This window comes from Mesocricetus auratus, unplaced genomic scaffold, assembly GCF_017639785.1.
Source record: "Mesocricetus auratus isolate SY011 unplaced genomic scaffold, BCM_Maur_2.0 Super-Scaffold_100025, whole genome shotgun sequence".
NCBI lineage: Eukaryota > Metazoa > Chordata > Mammalia > Rodentia > Cricetidae > Mesocricetus > Mesocricetus auratus.
The window spans coordinates 86,936-103,040 of NW_024429206.1; the positions used below are offsets into that span (position 1 = coordinate 86,936).

Below are 16,105 nucleotides of genomic sequence, written 5' to 3' on the forward strand. Positions count from 1 at the left end.
TGAACAACTTGCTCAAGCTCACACAGCAAGAAGGTATCAGAGGAGCTGAAATTGGAAACCCATTCAGAACTGGGCCTGCCTTCATGATGGATTCTGCTATTAAGCAGAGATGCCCATGTGGGCAGCCTCGGAGCCTGGGGAGGGCACTAAACCCACCTGTAGTGGCAAACTGGGAGAATTTGCACGCAGGGCATGGGTCACTAAGGGGTCCTCCTGTGGCCTGGGTCTTGGATCCTGGCTATCCAGCGCACCCCAGTTTTGGGTTCAGGCAGTTTGGGATTATGATTTGTAGGCCGGCAGGTGGGGGAGTGAACCGTAAGCGCTGACAGTGACTGTTACACCCTTTTATGGCTGAGGCCACAGGGGCTGGTGGGGGAGGGTGCTGCTGCCCTGGACCTGAACCTAGGCTGGGAGGCTGCTCATTAGAGAAGAGCCAGGGGCCTGAGTGCCCTCCCTGCCCAGCCGTGACTCCTCTAGCTTTGTCAGCCGCAGTGACCCCTTTACCCTGCTGTTTCTCTGGTCTCTCTTTAGTACTAAAGTGTGTGTGTGTGTGTGTGTGTGTGTGTGTGTGTGTGTGTGTGTGTGTCAGAGAGACAGAGAGAGACAGAGAGAGACAGAGAGACAGAGAGAGAGAGAGAAACTACGTGCATGCACAGGCCTCTATCCACCTGTCTCATCTAGCCGCAAAGCCATGGGATTGCAAGCACCTGTGGCCGCCTGTGGCTTTTTTCACAGATACTGGGGTTTTGAACTCTTATCCTTGTATTCAGGCAGCAAATGCTTTTACCCCAGCACTAAGAAGGGCTTTTCTGTGCCTCTTTAAAACTCTGCAACTGACTGTCTGGGTCCCTCGGAGAATCTCCCAGGGAAACAATGAGGCTGGATTGCAGAGCCAGGCAAAACTTGAGACATGAATGAGACCAGCTGTGCCCCACCCGCAGGACAGAGGGACGCTCTGCCCTCTCCCCTCAGCTGCTTCTGGCCACAATTTGTTCCCTCATTCTGCCGCCAGTGGAAATGCAGTGTTCTGTGACTTCCCTGTCCCTTTGTGCCCGGCCTCTCTGCCTCAGCTTACCCACTTCTGCCTGCAGCCCTCTCCGCCCCGCACACTGTCGTATCTGTGCACTGTCCCGTCATTTCTCCATCTAGCTAATCCACCCACATGCCCAACTGTCCACCCATCTATCCAAGCATTCCCCGTGCAGCCATCCCCCCAACCAGCCAGCCTGGCATCTAGCCAGTGTGCCACCCCACCGTCTGTCTGTCCATCTTTCCATCCTTCCTTCAGTTCATCCCTCCAGTCACTTTACCTCCATCTGCCCATCCTTCCTCTCTTCCATCCAACCAGCTGTCTGACTGTTAACCATTCAGGCAGCCATTTTCGTATCCATCTCTCCAGTCCTACTCCATCGCCCATCAACTATCCACTTACCCTTCCACTTAGGTATCTACTTATCTTTCCATCCATAAGCTCTATTCAGTCGCTTATCAAGCAGCCAAACCAACTATCCAGCCATCTATCATCTATTCAGTCATTCGCATACTCTTCCATTCACTTATCCACCTTTCTATCTGTTCATCAGAAAATATACAGACAGTCTCCTCCCAATCCAGCAGAGCGCAGGATGGCCTGGCAGTTGTGACATTCTCTCTCTCTCTCTCTCTCTCTCTCTCTCTCTCTCTCTCTCTCTCTCTCTCTCTCTCTCTCTCTCTGTCTCTCTCTCTCTCTCTCGGTGTATATGTGTGTATGTGTATGTGTGTGTGTGTGTGTGTTTGGGTGTGTGTGTGTATGTGTGTGTGTATGTGTGTATGTGTGTGTGTATGTGTGTGTATGTGTGTGTGTGTTTGGGTGGGTGTGTGTATGTGTGTGTGTATGTGTGTGTGTGTATGTGTGTGTGTGTATGTGTGTGTGTGTGTGTGTGTGTTTGGGTAGGTGTTATGTATCATGTTTGTGTGCGTGTGGAGGCCAGAGGTTGATGTCAGACATATTCCTTAATCTCTCTCTACTGTATTCCTTAATTTTTTATTTTATTTATTTATATGTGTAGGAGTACTTGCCTGATTGTGTGTCTGTGTACCATGTGAGTGCAGTTCCTACACAGGCCAGAAGAGAGCACTGTATCTCCTGGGACTGGAGTTACAGTTGTTAGCTGCCATGTGGGTTCTGGGAATTGAAGTCAGGTCTTCTAGCTGATCAGCCAGTGCTCTTAGCCACTGTACCATCCTTCTACCTTAGTTTTCAGCACCTGATCTCTCACTGAACCAAGAGCTCACTATCTCTGCTAGCCTGGCCAATGAGCATGGAGAATCTGCCTGTCTCCACTCCCCTGGTGCTGGGGTAACAGACATGTGCAGGTGCACCTGGGTGTGCTGGGCATCCAAGTGCAGCTCCTCACACTTGCATGGCAGGCATGGACTGACTGAGCCATCTGCCCCAGCCTGAACCCTTATCTGAACCTGAAATACCTAGGTTTATGCCAGCTCTGCCTTGTACCTGTTTCGTGAGACTCTGGTGAAGTCAGTGTGCCTCTCTTACTCTGCTCCTCTCTATAAAATGAGGTATCATAGAGATACTGTGAGGATAGGAGAATAAAAAACTGTACAGTGAGCTCTCATCACTGGCTTAGGCATCGAGGCGGTGATCGGTCCTCCAGGATGAGCGCTTAGCCTGTGAGGCTATCATCAGCACTCACCCTGACAGCAAGCTCATATGACAGGTGATGCCCGAATGGGCTCAGTCTATGACCCTGGGATTGGTACCTAGTGATAATGGGATGAGGCATGTTGTATGACCAAGACTATGTGACCAGGATAGAGCTCATTCCTGTGACACCAAGACAATGAATGACTTGGTGTATGATCCCAGGATGGGGACTCAGCCTACAGCATTTTGAGTCAGCACTAAACCTGACGGCAAAATGAGACCTGCTTTACGATGCCAAGATCGTGGCTTAGTCTTTGGCACTAGGGTGGGACTTATCCTGTGTGACGGGCAGTGTTAGTATCAACCTTACAGAATCGGTATCACCTGGGAGGTCGGTATCTGGGCACACCTATCAGGTTGGGTTAATTGATGTAGGAAGACCCAACCTAAGAACAGGTGACACCATTGCCTAGCCTTAGAGGACCATACTGTATACATGTAGAGGATGAGCTAAACACTACTGCTCTCTGCTTCTAGCATTGCTGCCTTGACTGAAGCTTTAACAGTGAGCTAGCGTGAACCCTTCTCCCTTAGGTTCCTCGTCAGGATATTTTATCACAGCATCGGAAAAGGAAATTAACATCATCTGTGATATCAGGGTCAGGGCTCAACTCACGATAGCAGGGTGAGACTCATCTATGACACCACGATCATGGTTCAGCATGTGACAGCAGGATGAGAGATTAGCATACGACACCAAGGTGACACCAGGACTAGAGGTCAACCTATGACAGGAGGTCGAGGCTCAGAAGATGACAGCCGGATGAGCACCAGTCTGTGGCACTGGAATTAGTACCCAACCTGACACCAGCTTTCCAGAGAGGACTTTTTGCCAGAGCTAGTTTCATCATGAATCCACTCAGGTTCTTACGAGCAAACAATTCAGTAGGAAGGAGCTTCGTCTGTGGTTGACTAGAAATGTCTTCTACCGGCAAAGGTTAGGGAAGAGGTGGTATGTTGGTTTGAAGGTCACTTAAGATCTTTTCCACCTCAGCTCTTTCTCACCATCTCCATTTGTCTCAGTCACTTGTCTCACTGCTGTGAGAAAATACCTTACAATAGCACCTTTGAAAGGGAAGGGTTTACTGTGGCTCACAGCTCCAGGGTGCAGTCCACCATGACAGAGAAGGCACAATGGCAGGAGTGTGTGGCGACTGGTCACATTGCTACTGCAGTCAGGAAGCAGAGAGCAATGAATACTGGTGCTGGGCTCACTTTCTCCTTTTCGTTAGCCCAGGGCCACAGCCTACAGAATGGCGCCACCCAGAGTGGGCAGGTCTTTTTGTCTCTGTTAACCCAATTAAGATCATCTCTCACAGCATGCCTAGAAGCTTGTCTTCCTGGTGATTTGAGATCCTGTCAAGTTGACAATATCAGCCACCACATGGCTGTCAGGGCAAGCAGTGATGGGTACAGAATCCAAGCTTCCTCTGTCCTCCTGATTTAGTCCTGATTCTGTTATTCCTCTTTCTCTACAGGCTCTGAGCCCAAGTCATGTGCACAGCCCTTGGACTCTGGAGATGCAGCCTCAGCCACCAAGGGTAGCCGTGGACACTGGAGACCTGAGAATCCAGACTTCTTCTCCCCCATGGAGGATGACCAGGCAGGTGCCAGGTGGCTGAGATGGATAGGAGCTGATGATCATGATGGCAGCAAGTACTTCACTTAGTGACATGTTTTACTGGGCACTTGTGGAGCATTATGTCACAGAGCCCACCTGGGCTTGGCTGGGGCTTAGCTTGACAATGGTCCTCATGAAAAGTCCCAGCATGCTACTTAAGGAAAACAACACTAGGGTAGAGGTGAAGTATACAGCAGGGTAGTCCTAAGAGAGAAGAGAACAAGGAGTGACACCATGAATACAATTCCACTCCAGCTCTGGAGGGACAAATAGCAACCGTTGATTCCCCCAGAGAGCTGATTCTAACGGAGTTCATCTGGTGTGTTAGTTCATTTTCCATTAATATAATAGAATACCTGAGTCCAGTATATATGTGTATAATATACATTAGTTCATTTTCCATTAATATAACAGAATACTTGAGTCCAGTGTATATTCATATATTAGTCCATTTTCTATTAATATAGCAGAATACTTGAGTCAAGGTACACTGCAAAGGGAAGCACCCAGGTTTTTTAAAGCATGTTTCCTCTGTGCATATGCTTGTGTGTGCATGTGTATGTATGTGCATGTGCTTGTGTGTGCATGTGCTTGTGTGTACATGTGTATGTGTGTGTGCATGTGCTTGTGTGTGCATGTGTATGTGTGTGTATGTGTGTGTGTTTGTGTGTGCATGTGCATGTGTGTGCATGTGCGTGCATGTGCATGTGTGTGCATGTGAGTGCATTGCATGTGTGTGCATGTGCTTGTGCACGTGTGTGCATGTGCATATGCATGTGTGTGCATGTGCATGTTGTGCGTGTGCATGTGTGTGCGTGTGCATGTGCATGTGTGTTCGTGTGCATATGTGTGCTTGTGTTTGTGTGTGCATATGTGTGCATGCAAACCGAGGACATCTACGTTGTTTTCTGAGCCAGCATCTCTCACTCTCCCAGAAGTCACCAGCTAGTGTAGGGAGCAGAAAAGCTGGGATGGGTGTTCTGGGCTCTTGGGTGAAGAAGCCACAGCACCCATCCTCCAGTCTCAGCATGGTTGTTATAGAGTTGAACAGAGATGTGGTCACTGTATACAGCCTGATGGGGGCAAGGTTGTTACACACGGACACACAAGGAGGCGGGGTTTATGGTACACAGCTGATCAGGGAGATAGACTTAGCTAGTCTCAACAGGAGAAATTCCTTCAGGGGAGCAGTCTTAAGGCCGTAAACATCCAGGGGAGAAAGCTGTGGTGGCTATTTTTGTACATGCTGTTAACAAGCATAGTGGCCATTTCTGTACATGCTGTTAATATATCTGTGTGGCATCCAAGGGAGTTCTTGCCATCCCTCTGAAACTGAAGTGATGGGAACTTGAGGATCAAGCTGTTAGCACAGACCTCAGCTGGAGAAAACTCATATTTAGACTACAGCAGTTCGTACCAGGACTTGTGTGGAAAGGAAAGATTGCATCTCAAAACAAGAAGTGAAACGGGCTGGAGTATGTCACCATCTGTAAAGTACTTGCCTTGTAAGCATGAGGACCTGAGTTTGAGTCCCAGAGCCCACATCAAGTGAATAAATAAATAAATAAATAAATAAAGCAGGATATGAGCTAGTGAGAGGATTCAATGGGTAAAGGCACTGTCTGCCAAGTCTGATCCCTAGGACCCCCATGGTAGAAGGAGAGAACTGACTCCAACAAGTTGTCCTCTGGACTCTACACAAGTACCATGGCAAACTTCACACACACACACACACACACACACACACACACACCCAACCTGATGACCAGAGTTCAATCCCCAGAATCTATGATGTATAAGGAAGAGAGCTGACTCCTACAAGTTGCCCTCTGACCTTCACACATGCACCATGGCACCATGGCATTGTGGGGGAGATTCTGAGACTCTCCCAGTAATGGAGCTTTAGGGAAGTGGAGACAAGTGGACCCCACGTCTCCCTGGCCAGCCCAGGTTACTTGTTGAGCTCTGGCCAGTGAGAGACTCCGTCTCAGAATTAACGAAGTGAAGCTCCCAGGTTGTCCCTGGCTTGCACATATACACATGTGCACACATGCACACATACACACACACAAAAACACACACACACACAAACACACACACACACAGTTGGAGCCAGAGAGTCCGGGGTCTACAGTCTTTTCCCAAGGAACATTCCCAATTGTTTCAATGATCTCCCAATACTGCCAAACTTTTTTTTGAGACAGTATCTCACTGTGTATCCTTGACTAGCTTGGCACTCACTGCATAGGCAAGGCTGGTCTGTAACTCACAAAGATCTGCATGGCTCTGCCTGCCTAGTGCTTGGCACAGGCTCCACTTCTTAAAAGCTCAACCGAATAGTGCTACTCTGGGAACCAAGTTTCTAATATGTGATCCCTGTGGACACGAACCACGCCCAAGCCACAGCAAATCACCACTTCAGCTGTCATTCCAGAAGGATGCAATTCAGGCATAGGACCCATAGCTGGCAGTCCCCTAGCATAGGGCACCTGGGCACCTGTCTTAGAGTTGTTTCCTCTTGCTGTGACAAAGTACACTGACAAACGCCAAGAGGCAGAGAGGGTTTAATTTAGCTCACAGTTCAAGAACACATTCCATCATGGCAGGGCTGTCAAGGCAGCAGGAACTTGAGGCGGTCACCCTCAGGAAAGTGGAGTAATAGGCTGGTGCTCAGCCTCTCTCCACCTGTAAGAGTCCAGCATCCGGGAACAGTCCCATCAATGGTTAAGATGGGTCTTCCCAGCTCAAGTAACCCAACTAAAATAATCCATCTGCACCATACTCCCTCCCTCTGAGGCTCAGGGACACCTCAGGAGGGGGGACAGAAACATTTATTGTAAGAGCCAGAAGTAATGGATGTCTTCAACAAAATAGTGTGTGACTTGACAGGGTCGTTGCACACATGAACTCACAGTGGTACAAGACCCTCATAAGATGAAGGCAGCAAAATCCAAAATCCCAGCATGCACGGTGGAGGGCTCAGGAAGCCCCGCACAGCTAGCTGAGAGGCTATTAGCAACTGGTGGCTGCTGGAGGAAGGAGAGCCAGTTTTCTTCAGTGATGCACCCTAGAGGCTGCCTGTGGTCTGGTAGATGGTCACACACCCCTGAGCACACTGGCCACAGTAGTAAGTGGACTCAGGCAGGGGTGGGGACACATTAGGTTGGGAGAGAAGAGTAGTGGTAGGGATAGAGGAGGAATTGGAGGGAAAAGATTGGGGCATGGACTTAATCAAAACATATTGTATACATGTATGAAATTCTTAAGCAATAAAAAATTAACTTTTAAAAAATACAGTCCCTTACATGCATGTTCAGAGGCCCACCTCCCAGATGATTCTATAATGGTCAGGTTGACTGTTAATATTACCTATCTCAGTGGCAATTGCCCATGTCTAGTCAACTAAGGAGAGCTAGCTGTCTTTGCCAACCTAGAGTCACCATGCAAGACAGTCTAAGTAGAGACTGCCTGTACTGGGTTGGGCTGTAGGCATGACTGTGGAGGAATTGTTGTCTCAATTGAGTTAGCTGATGGGGCTGGAGAGATGGCCTAATTCAGATCCCAGCACTCATATCCTACAGCTCCCAGCTGACTGTAACTACAGCTACAGGGGATCTGATCTAATGCCCTCTTCTGGCTTCCACCGGTACCTACATACCACACACACACACACACACACACACACACACACACACACACACACACACACACACACTCCCAGCACTCAGTTGGCAGAGACAGGTGGATCAGGCCAGCCTGAAACTAACTACAGAGCTTGTTCTAGGACAGCCAGGGCTACACATGAAACCCTGTCTGAAAGAGCAAAGTTAACTGGTGTGGAAAGACACAGTCCACTAAAGGTGGCACCATTCCCATGGGGCTGTATAAGGGTGAAGAAATGGTGCTAGCAGCAAACATGCAAACATTCATTCATTCGTTCCTTTCTGCTCTCAACTGTGGATGTGATGTCACTGTGACTCTGTGCCTGTGATAGACTATGACCTGCGTGGCTATATATTGTTTATGATCGAATAAAGCTACTGGGGATCAAAATGCAAAGCTAGCCACAGCCACAGAGCCAGGCAGTGGAGGCACACACCTTTAATCCCAGCACTGGGGAGACAGAGGCAGATGGATCTCTGTTAGTTCAAGGTCACACTGAGCTACATGAAATTGATCCAGTCTAAAAGAGAAACAGAGCTCTCACAAAGTTTAATTCCAGCGGTGTGGAGACAGGAGCGATATGACTGGGCAGAGAGAGGAACATAAGGCAGGAGGAGACGGGAACTGAGAGGATTGCAGTCTGAGGCTTGGTGGAGAGCAGTGCAGTCAGAACTGCACTCTGAGGATTTTTGGAGACAGGATCACCCATTTTGGGCTGAGGTAGAAATAATAGCTAGTGGCTGAGTGATTTGCTTTCTCTGATCTCCAGCTTGAACCCCAATATCTGTCCCTGGGGTTTTTATTAATTGTGTTACAGACCTGGAACTGTGAGTTAAAACAATCCCTTTCCCCCCTTAGTTACTTTTTTGTTGGGGTGTTTTATCACAATGACAGAAATGAAGCTAGGACTGTCATGACTAAATAATACTACTATTTGTCTGTCTGCTCCCTTCATTTGTACAAGGGGGACACAGAGACTCAAGAACTGACCCACATGAGAGAGACCAGAAGAAATTAGTATGGTACTAAGACTGTAATGTAGTCCTGGCCCCTGAAGGATCAGGGCCTCTCCACATCTCTCTCTCTCTCTCTTCTGGGACATGAGCAGAGGGATAGATGACATGGTGGTAGAAAAATATAGGGCACAGATGAACACTCAGCCTTGTGAGTGAGGGTGGGAGGAGGCTGTGCCAACCCCAACCAATCTTCCTTTCTTCCTGTACCCATGCTTGTGTACATGTATGTGTGTGCCTGAATGCCTGTATGTGTGTATGTGTACATGTGTTTTTGTGTATGTATGCATGCGTGCGAGTGTGTTGTGTCTATATGTGGAATGTATATGGCATATATGTATGTGTTTGGGTGCATAAAGAAGTCAGATATGTGGTGTGTGTGTGTGTGTGTGTGTGTGTGTGTGTCCATGTTCCTAGGAACAGTGCTGCCCACAGTGGGCTGGGCCCTCTCACACCCATCAGTCAAGTTAATCTCTCACAGGTATGGCTGCAGACCATTCTGGACTATTCCTCAATGGAAGCTCTGTCTTCCAAGTCGACTTCAGGCTGTGACGAGCTGACAATCAAAACTAGCAAGGACACTTGCTTTCTTGTTTGTCCTCATTTCAGTGTCTCTACTCTGCCTAAAGAGCTATGTCATCCCCAGTAAGCTGGGTCTTCCCACATCAAGTAACTGACATTAAGATGATCCCCACAGACACACCTTCAGGCCAACCCACTTCCTCACTGAGGCTCTCCTCCGAGTCCTTCTCAGTTGTCAGGGTGGCAATTAAAACCAAGCATCACACGCCTGTCTTAAAAGAAAGAAAAAGCTAAAGGGTGCTGGGATGTAGGTCAGTGGAAGGGCATGCACTAGCAGGCCACACTCCAGATTCAACCCAGCGCCCACACAGAGCAAGCTAAGTGCACCTACTCAAAACTGCGGGGACTACTTTTCTTTGTTCCGGTGTGTGTGAGTGAGTGTGTGAGTGTGTGTGTGTGTGTGTGTGTGTGTGTGTGTGTGTGTGCGTTGATGATGGGTGTCTTCTTCAATCATTTGTAACCTTACATATTGAGGCAGGGTATCTCACTGAACCCGAGGCTTACCATCTCTGCTAGCTGTCTTGCTCTGGGGATTGTCTGTCTCTGCACTCCACCCCACCCCCGAATATTGGGATTACAGTGGAGCTGTTTTTAGGTATATTTGAGAGTATGAACACTGGTCCCCTGTTTTCTTGATTCTCTGAGCAGGGTTGGCCTCAGACTCACTAAGTAACCAAAGAGGGCCTTGAACTCCTAATCTTCCTGCTTCCACCTCCCAGGTGCTGAGACTTTAGATATGTACCACCAGGCATGACTTCTGGGCATGTGTGAGGCTTTGCTGATACAGAGTCTTGTATGAGGCGCCACGTGTGGTTTTTAGATTTGTGTGTATATGTGCATGCATCTATGTGGATGTACATCCATGCATGTGGATGCCAGATGTTTGTGTGTCAAGTTGACACTATCACTATCAAGCCACAACCCTTCCTTTCTTATTCATCCCCACGATCTCACATTAAAAACATAAGTAACTTTAAAAGTCCTACAGTCTTTACAAGTTCAAACACATTAAAATTTCAATCCCTTTAAAATAGCCAATCTCTTTTTCTTAAAGATTTTTATTTATTATGTATACAATATTCTGCCTGTATGTCAGGCCAGAAGAGATCACCAGATCTTATGACACATGGTTGTGAGCCACCATGTGGTTGCTGGGAATTGAACTCAGGACCTCTGGAAGAGCAGCCAGTGCTCTTAACCTCTGATCTATCTCTCCAGTCTGCCAATCTCTTTTAAAATACAAAGTTTTTTCAAATGCAAAATCTCTCAACTGGGGGCTCCAGTAAAGTACTTTCTTATTTCAAGAGGGAAAAATCAAGGCACAGTCACAGTCAAATAAAAGCGAAACCAAATTTCACCCTTCCAAAGACTGGGATCCACTCCCAATCTCCCAGGCTCTTCCAAAGGGCTTGGGTCACTTCTCCAGCTGTGCCCTCCGCCACACACACAGCTGTCTAGGTTCTGGCTGGCTCCACTCCACTGCTGCTGCTGCTGCTGGTCATCCGTGGTACGGGCATCTCCAACACACCGGGGTCTTCTGCTGCTACTAAGCTGCACTTTCACCAACAGCCTCACAGAGGCTCTTTCCATGGTGCCAAGCTCAGCTTCACATGAGCCTTCAGTCCTTGGCCTTCAACTGCCACCAAGGCTGCACCTTCACCAGTGGCATCTCCTGGCCTCTCGCAGTGCCCAGCCTCAGTTGCTCTCTGTGACCCCTTCAGCCTTCAAAAGCAGTACCACCTGGGTGACTCTTACACATGACCAAATCTGGCTGCCAGCGTGAAGTACAACCTTGACTGAAAGGTTCAGGCATTGCGCTGGCCTGCCCTGTTACCTGGCAGGATGCACTCAGGCAGCACTCTGGCCAGCCCAGAGTTCTGTGAGAACCATGCAGGTGCAAAGGACCCCTTTAAAGGACTGACCCCTGCCTGCTTACACTCTCCTACTCTTTTACTCTCTCTTACTCTTTTACTGTCATCTCCTCTCTTACTCTCATCTCTCTCTCTCTCTCTCTCTCTCTCTCTCTCTCTCTCTCATATCTTTTCTCTCTCTCAGCTCTGCAGGGGTTGGTTACCTCTCACCCCCCTTTCCCTCCCTGTCTACCAATAAACTCCACTTGGGATCATTGAGTCACGGTTCGTGTCTCGTTACTGGGTAAACCTAGACATTTTAACAACATTGATCATCTCTGGAACCCAGCTTCTCTGTGCTTTCAGGAAACACTTCCCAGATTTCAACTTTCACCTCAATGATGTGGTTTTCTGTCTCTGTCTCTGTCTCTGTTTCTGTCCCTCTGTCTCTGTCTCTGTCTCTGTCTGTCTGTCTGTCTCTCTCTCTCTCTCTCTCTCTCTCTCTCTCTCTCTCTCTCTCTCTCTCTCTCTCTCGGAGACTGTCCTGGAACTCGCTCTGTAGACCAGGCTGACCTCAGACTCACAGAGATCCATCTGCCTCTGCCTCCTAAGTTCTGGGATTAAAGGCATGCACCACCACTACCAAGTGCTGTTCTCTTCTTAACCACTACTAATTTCTTAGCTCCAGCCAACCAGCATCCAGTATCCCAGCAAAGCCAAGTTTTGCTTTAGTAGTTCTGGTATCTTGTTAATCACAGCTGATTCTTTAGCCCCAGCTAACCAGAACCATAGGATATTAATTCAAAATAACAAATGGCCCTGCTAGAATGTTTAAACTTCCCTCTGAAACCTCACAAGACAGGCCTCCATCCTCTGCATGGCTGTCAACATTCTTATCTTCCCAGATCCCACAGAGCTCTTATCACTCAACCGCTCTTCTAGGCCAGAGTTCCAAAGTCCTCCCTCAATCCTCCCAAAAACATAGTCAGATCTGTCACAGCAATGCCCCCACTATGCTGGTTCCAATGTCTTAGAATTTAAACTGCTGCCACGAAGCACCACAACCAAAAGCACGTTGGGGAGGAAAGGGTTTATTTGGCTGACACTTCCACATTGCTGTTCATCACTGAAGGAAGTCAGGACAGGAACCCAAACAGGACAGGAACCTGGAGGAAAGAGCTGATGCAGAGATCATGAAAGGGTGCTGCTTCCTGGCTTGCTCCTCATGGCTTGCTCAGCCTGTTTTTCTTATAGAACCCAGGACCACCAGCCCAGGGATGGCACTACCCACAATGGGATGGGCCCTTCCCCTTTAATCACTAATTGGGAAAATACCTTAAAGCTGGTCTCATGGGGGCATTTCCCCAATTGAGGTTCCTTTCTCTCTGATGACCGGGTCCAGTTGACACACAAAACCAGCTATTACAACTCTTGGTACTAACTTCTGTCTTAGGGTTTCTATTGCTGTGGAGAGACACCATAACCATGGCAACTCTTAAAAAGGAAAGCATTTAATTGGGGCTGTCTTATAGTTTCAGAGGTTCTGTCCATTATCGTCATGGTGAGACATGGTTCAGAAGGAGCTGAGAGTCCTATGTTTGATCATCGTGGCAGCAGAAGTGAACTGTCCCACACTGGGCATAGCTTGAGCATCTATGAGACCTCAAAGCTGGCCCCCAAGTGACACACTGCCTACAACAAGGCCATACTTAGTCCAACAAGGTCACCCTTCCTAATAATTCTACTCCCTATAGGCCAATCATTCAAACACTGGGAGGCCATTCCTATTGAAATCACTCCACTAGAGGTCAACATTGACTATACTCCTCAATTGTTTTCCACCTTATTTTTTGAGACAGGATCTGTCACTGAACCCAAGAGGATTTGAGCGGACTTTGGTGGCTGTCTAGAGACCCTGTCCCTGCCCTTCCCAGTCGATAAGGTTATAGATTTTTTTTTTTTTACTTTTATGTGGATGCTGGGAATCAAACTCAGATTCTCATTCTTGTTGAGAAAGTACTTTACCAACAGGACTGTCTCCCAGCCCTGACTGTTGACTTTTCCAGGTTGGGAATATTTGTGTATACCTAATGAAATGGGGATGGAACCTCATCTAGATCTTGGATTCACTGATATCTCATGTATAGTTAATACACATGATCTGAATGTTTTTCATCTACTTTGTGTCTCTGTCTCTGTCTCTGTCTCTCTCTCTCTCTCTGTGTGTGTGTGTGTGCGCGTGTGTGTTGGGGGGTACTTTTAAATTAAGCCTATATGGGTGCAGGTTTGTGCACATGATTGCAGTAACTACAGAGGCCAACAGGGGGCAACAGATCTTTCGTAGCTGGAGTCCCAGGCTAGTGTGCACTGTGTGCAGTTGTGTTCTGGCAGCATATAGGTGATGACCACTGAACTCAGGTCCTCTGTGACAGCAATGCTTGCTTCTAACTGCTGAGTCTCCCCTCTAGTCTGTTTTGTTTTATTTTTCATTTTTTAATGTTTTTTTTATGTATTCTGTTCCAGTGTCACACTTGTGGTTCTCAGGGGCCAAACTCAGGTTGTCAGGCTAGGCAGTGAATGCTTTAACTTGCAAGACATTTTTCTGGTGCCCATCACCACATTTTGATTGTGATCTGTCACATGAGGAATTTTCCACTTGCATTAGCATGTCAGGGCTCAACTGTTTTTGGAGCCTTCAGACTTTGGTTTGCAGATGAAGACTCTTCAGCTTTGATTGGCGAGTTTGTTGAAACTCGGACACTTTGTTGCATGGCAAAATAGGAGCAGAGACATTGTATAGTTGAAGTTGTTTGGATGAGCTATCTCTAAAAGCTTATGAAATAAGTATTTACATTTTAAAAATAAAAACCTACTTATGATTTGGAAAATGCAGACAGGAGAATCTCAAGTTTCAAACTAGTCTGTGCCTAATGGTAAGACCTTTCTTAAAAAAAAAAAAAAAACACCCAAGAATTGGAGGTGTGGCTCAAAGGCAGAGGGACTGCCTACCAGTTCCAAAGTGAGGAGTAAATTGTGGATTGAGCAGGAAGTGCCGCCTAGAGCTCCCCATGAGGGGCTGGGGGTGTGGCTCAGTCACAGAGGGACTTGTCTAGCATGCTCAAGGTCTTGGGTCCCACCCACAGCACTGCAGAAACAAAGTGTGTCTGTGTACACTATGAGCGAGCATGTGGTAGCCCAAGGGAAGCCTAGGATGTTTTACCTCTATGTAGACTGAGCAGAAATGTAGTGTGTTTGGGTGGGAGGATGGGGGGGGGCACAACCCAAGGCTCCCAGAGTCTGGGGAGCAGGAGCAGAGATTTCCTAGATCCTCTTGCAGGGTGTCAGGCCTGGAACACACTGTTTAATTAGGTCTCTGGGAAGGCCCCCAGCGGACGGGCTCCCATCTTTTCTCACCCAGGGAAATGAGTCTGAAAAAGTGTTGCAGCTTCCAGGCAAAGGAGGGGTAGGGCTTTCCCTTCTTCCAGGGTGCCTGCTGGCTAGAAGCTGGGACAGGCTGTGCTTTAGATTCCCAGAACCCTCCTCCCAAGCTCTGGCCAGGCTCCCACCTCTGCCTGGGATGAGAGAGGCCAGACACTGGAAAAGGAGGGAGCCAGCACCAGCCCAGAGCCCATCCTGACGTGTTTATATTTATGGGAAGATGAAAAGCAGAGATAGTAGGAAACCTTGTGGGGAAGCAATGGTGAAAAAGACAGGAGTCCACACGAGGTTGTCCAGACTTCAGGAACAAGAATAGAGCAATCTAGGGGAGAGCGAGATCTGAAAGGAGACTGCAGCCAATGGCTCAGGAAAGCAAGCGCAAGGTCGCTCTGGTCCAGCCACAGCCACACATTTAGAAAGAGACCGACTGAAAATTGGATTTGGCATTTAAGGACGGGGAAGGAGTGGGCTGGGGAGTGGGTTCAGTTTTTAAAGCTGTTCTTGCTGTACAAACATGAGGACCTGAGTTCAAATCCCAGAATCCACATAAAAAGCCAGGCATGATGGTGTATATCTAAAATTCCTGTACTTGGGGTGGAGGAAGAAACAGGGAGATCACTGCCCAACCAGCCTAGCCCAAACCATGAGCTCTAGTTCAGTGACAGACCCTGTGTCACCAAAACTAAGGTGGAGAGTGATAGACAAAGACACCCAAACATGTGCACATACAGGTGAATACACACACACACACACACACACACACACACGTAGCTCAGTGATAGAGTGCTTCCCTAGTCCCTCACCTCCATAAAGCTTAAACAGAGAACCACTTTAAAAGGTAGTAATATTGCTTCCAGGTATATGTGTAAAAGAACTGAAAATAGGGCCAGCAAGATGGCCCAGTAGGTAGGGGAACATGCCACCAACCCCTGATGACCTGAGTTCCGTTCCCAGGACTCACATGGTAGAAGAAGAAATCAGACTCCTACAAGTTGTCCTCTGATATAGAAGCACACACGATAAAACAAATAAATGTAAAAGATGATATAATAATTGAAAGTAGAGTCAGATTCAGTTGGGGTACTCCTTGGCTGTAATCCCAGCATGGGGGCCACTAGGACAGAGGAGTCCAGCAAAGCTCTGTCTAAGAAACAAAACAAAGAAAAACATTGAAAGAGATCTGTGTGACCCTGTCCTTGGCAACTACCTACAAGAGCCAAAAGACAAATAAACA

The 16,105-nt window shown here is 47.8% G+C and overlaps 1 protein-coding gene across 2 annotated transcripts in view; it reads left to right on the forward strand.

Annotated features, from left to right (window-relative positions):
- Positions 1-16,105, forward strand: part of Arhgef18 (Rho/Rac guanine nucleotide exchange factor 18) — a 101,810-nt gene that overhangs the window by 8,495 nt on the left and 77,210 nt on the right. For both annotated transcript variants that reach the window (XM_013124647.3, XM_040731135.1), the window contains exon 2: positions 4,183-4,307. In XM_013124647.3, coding sequence (XP_012980101.2) covers positions 4,293-4,307 — 15 coding nt within the window. In that variant the 5' untranslated portion in view covers positions 4,183-4,292. The remainder of the gene's footprint in view (positions 1-4,182; positions 4,308-16,105) is intronic.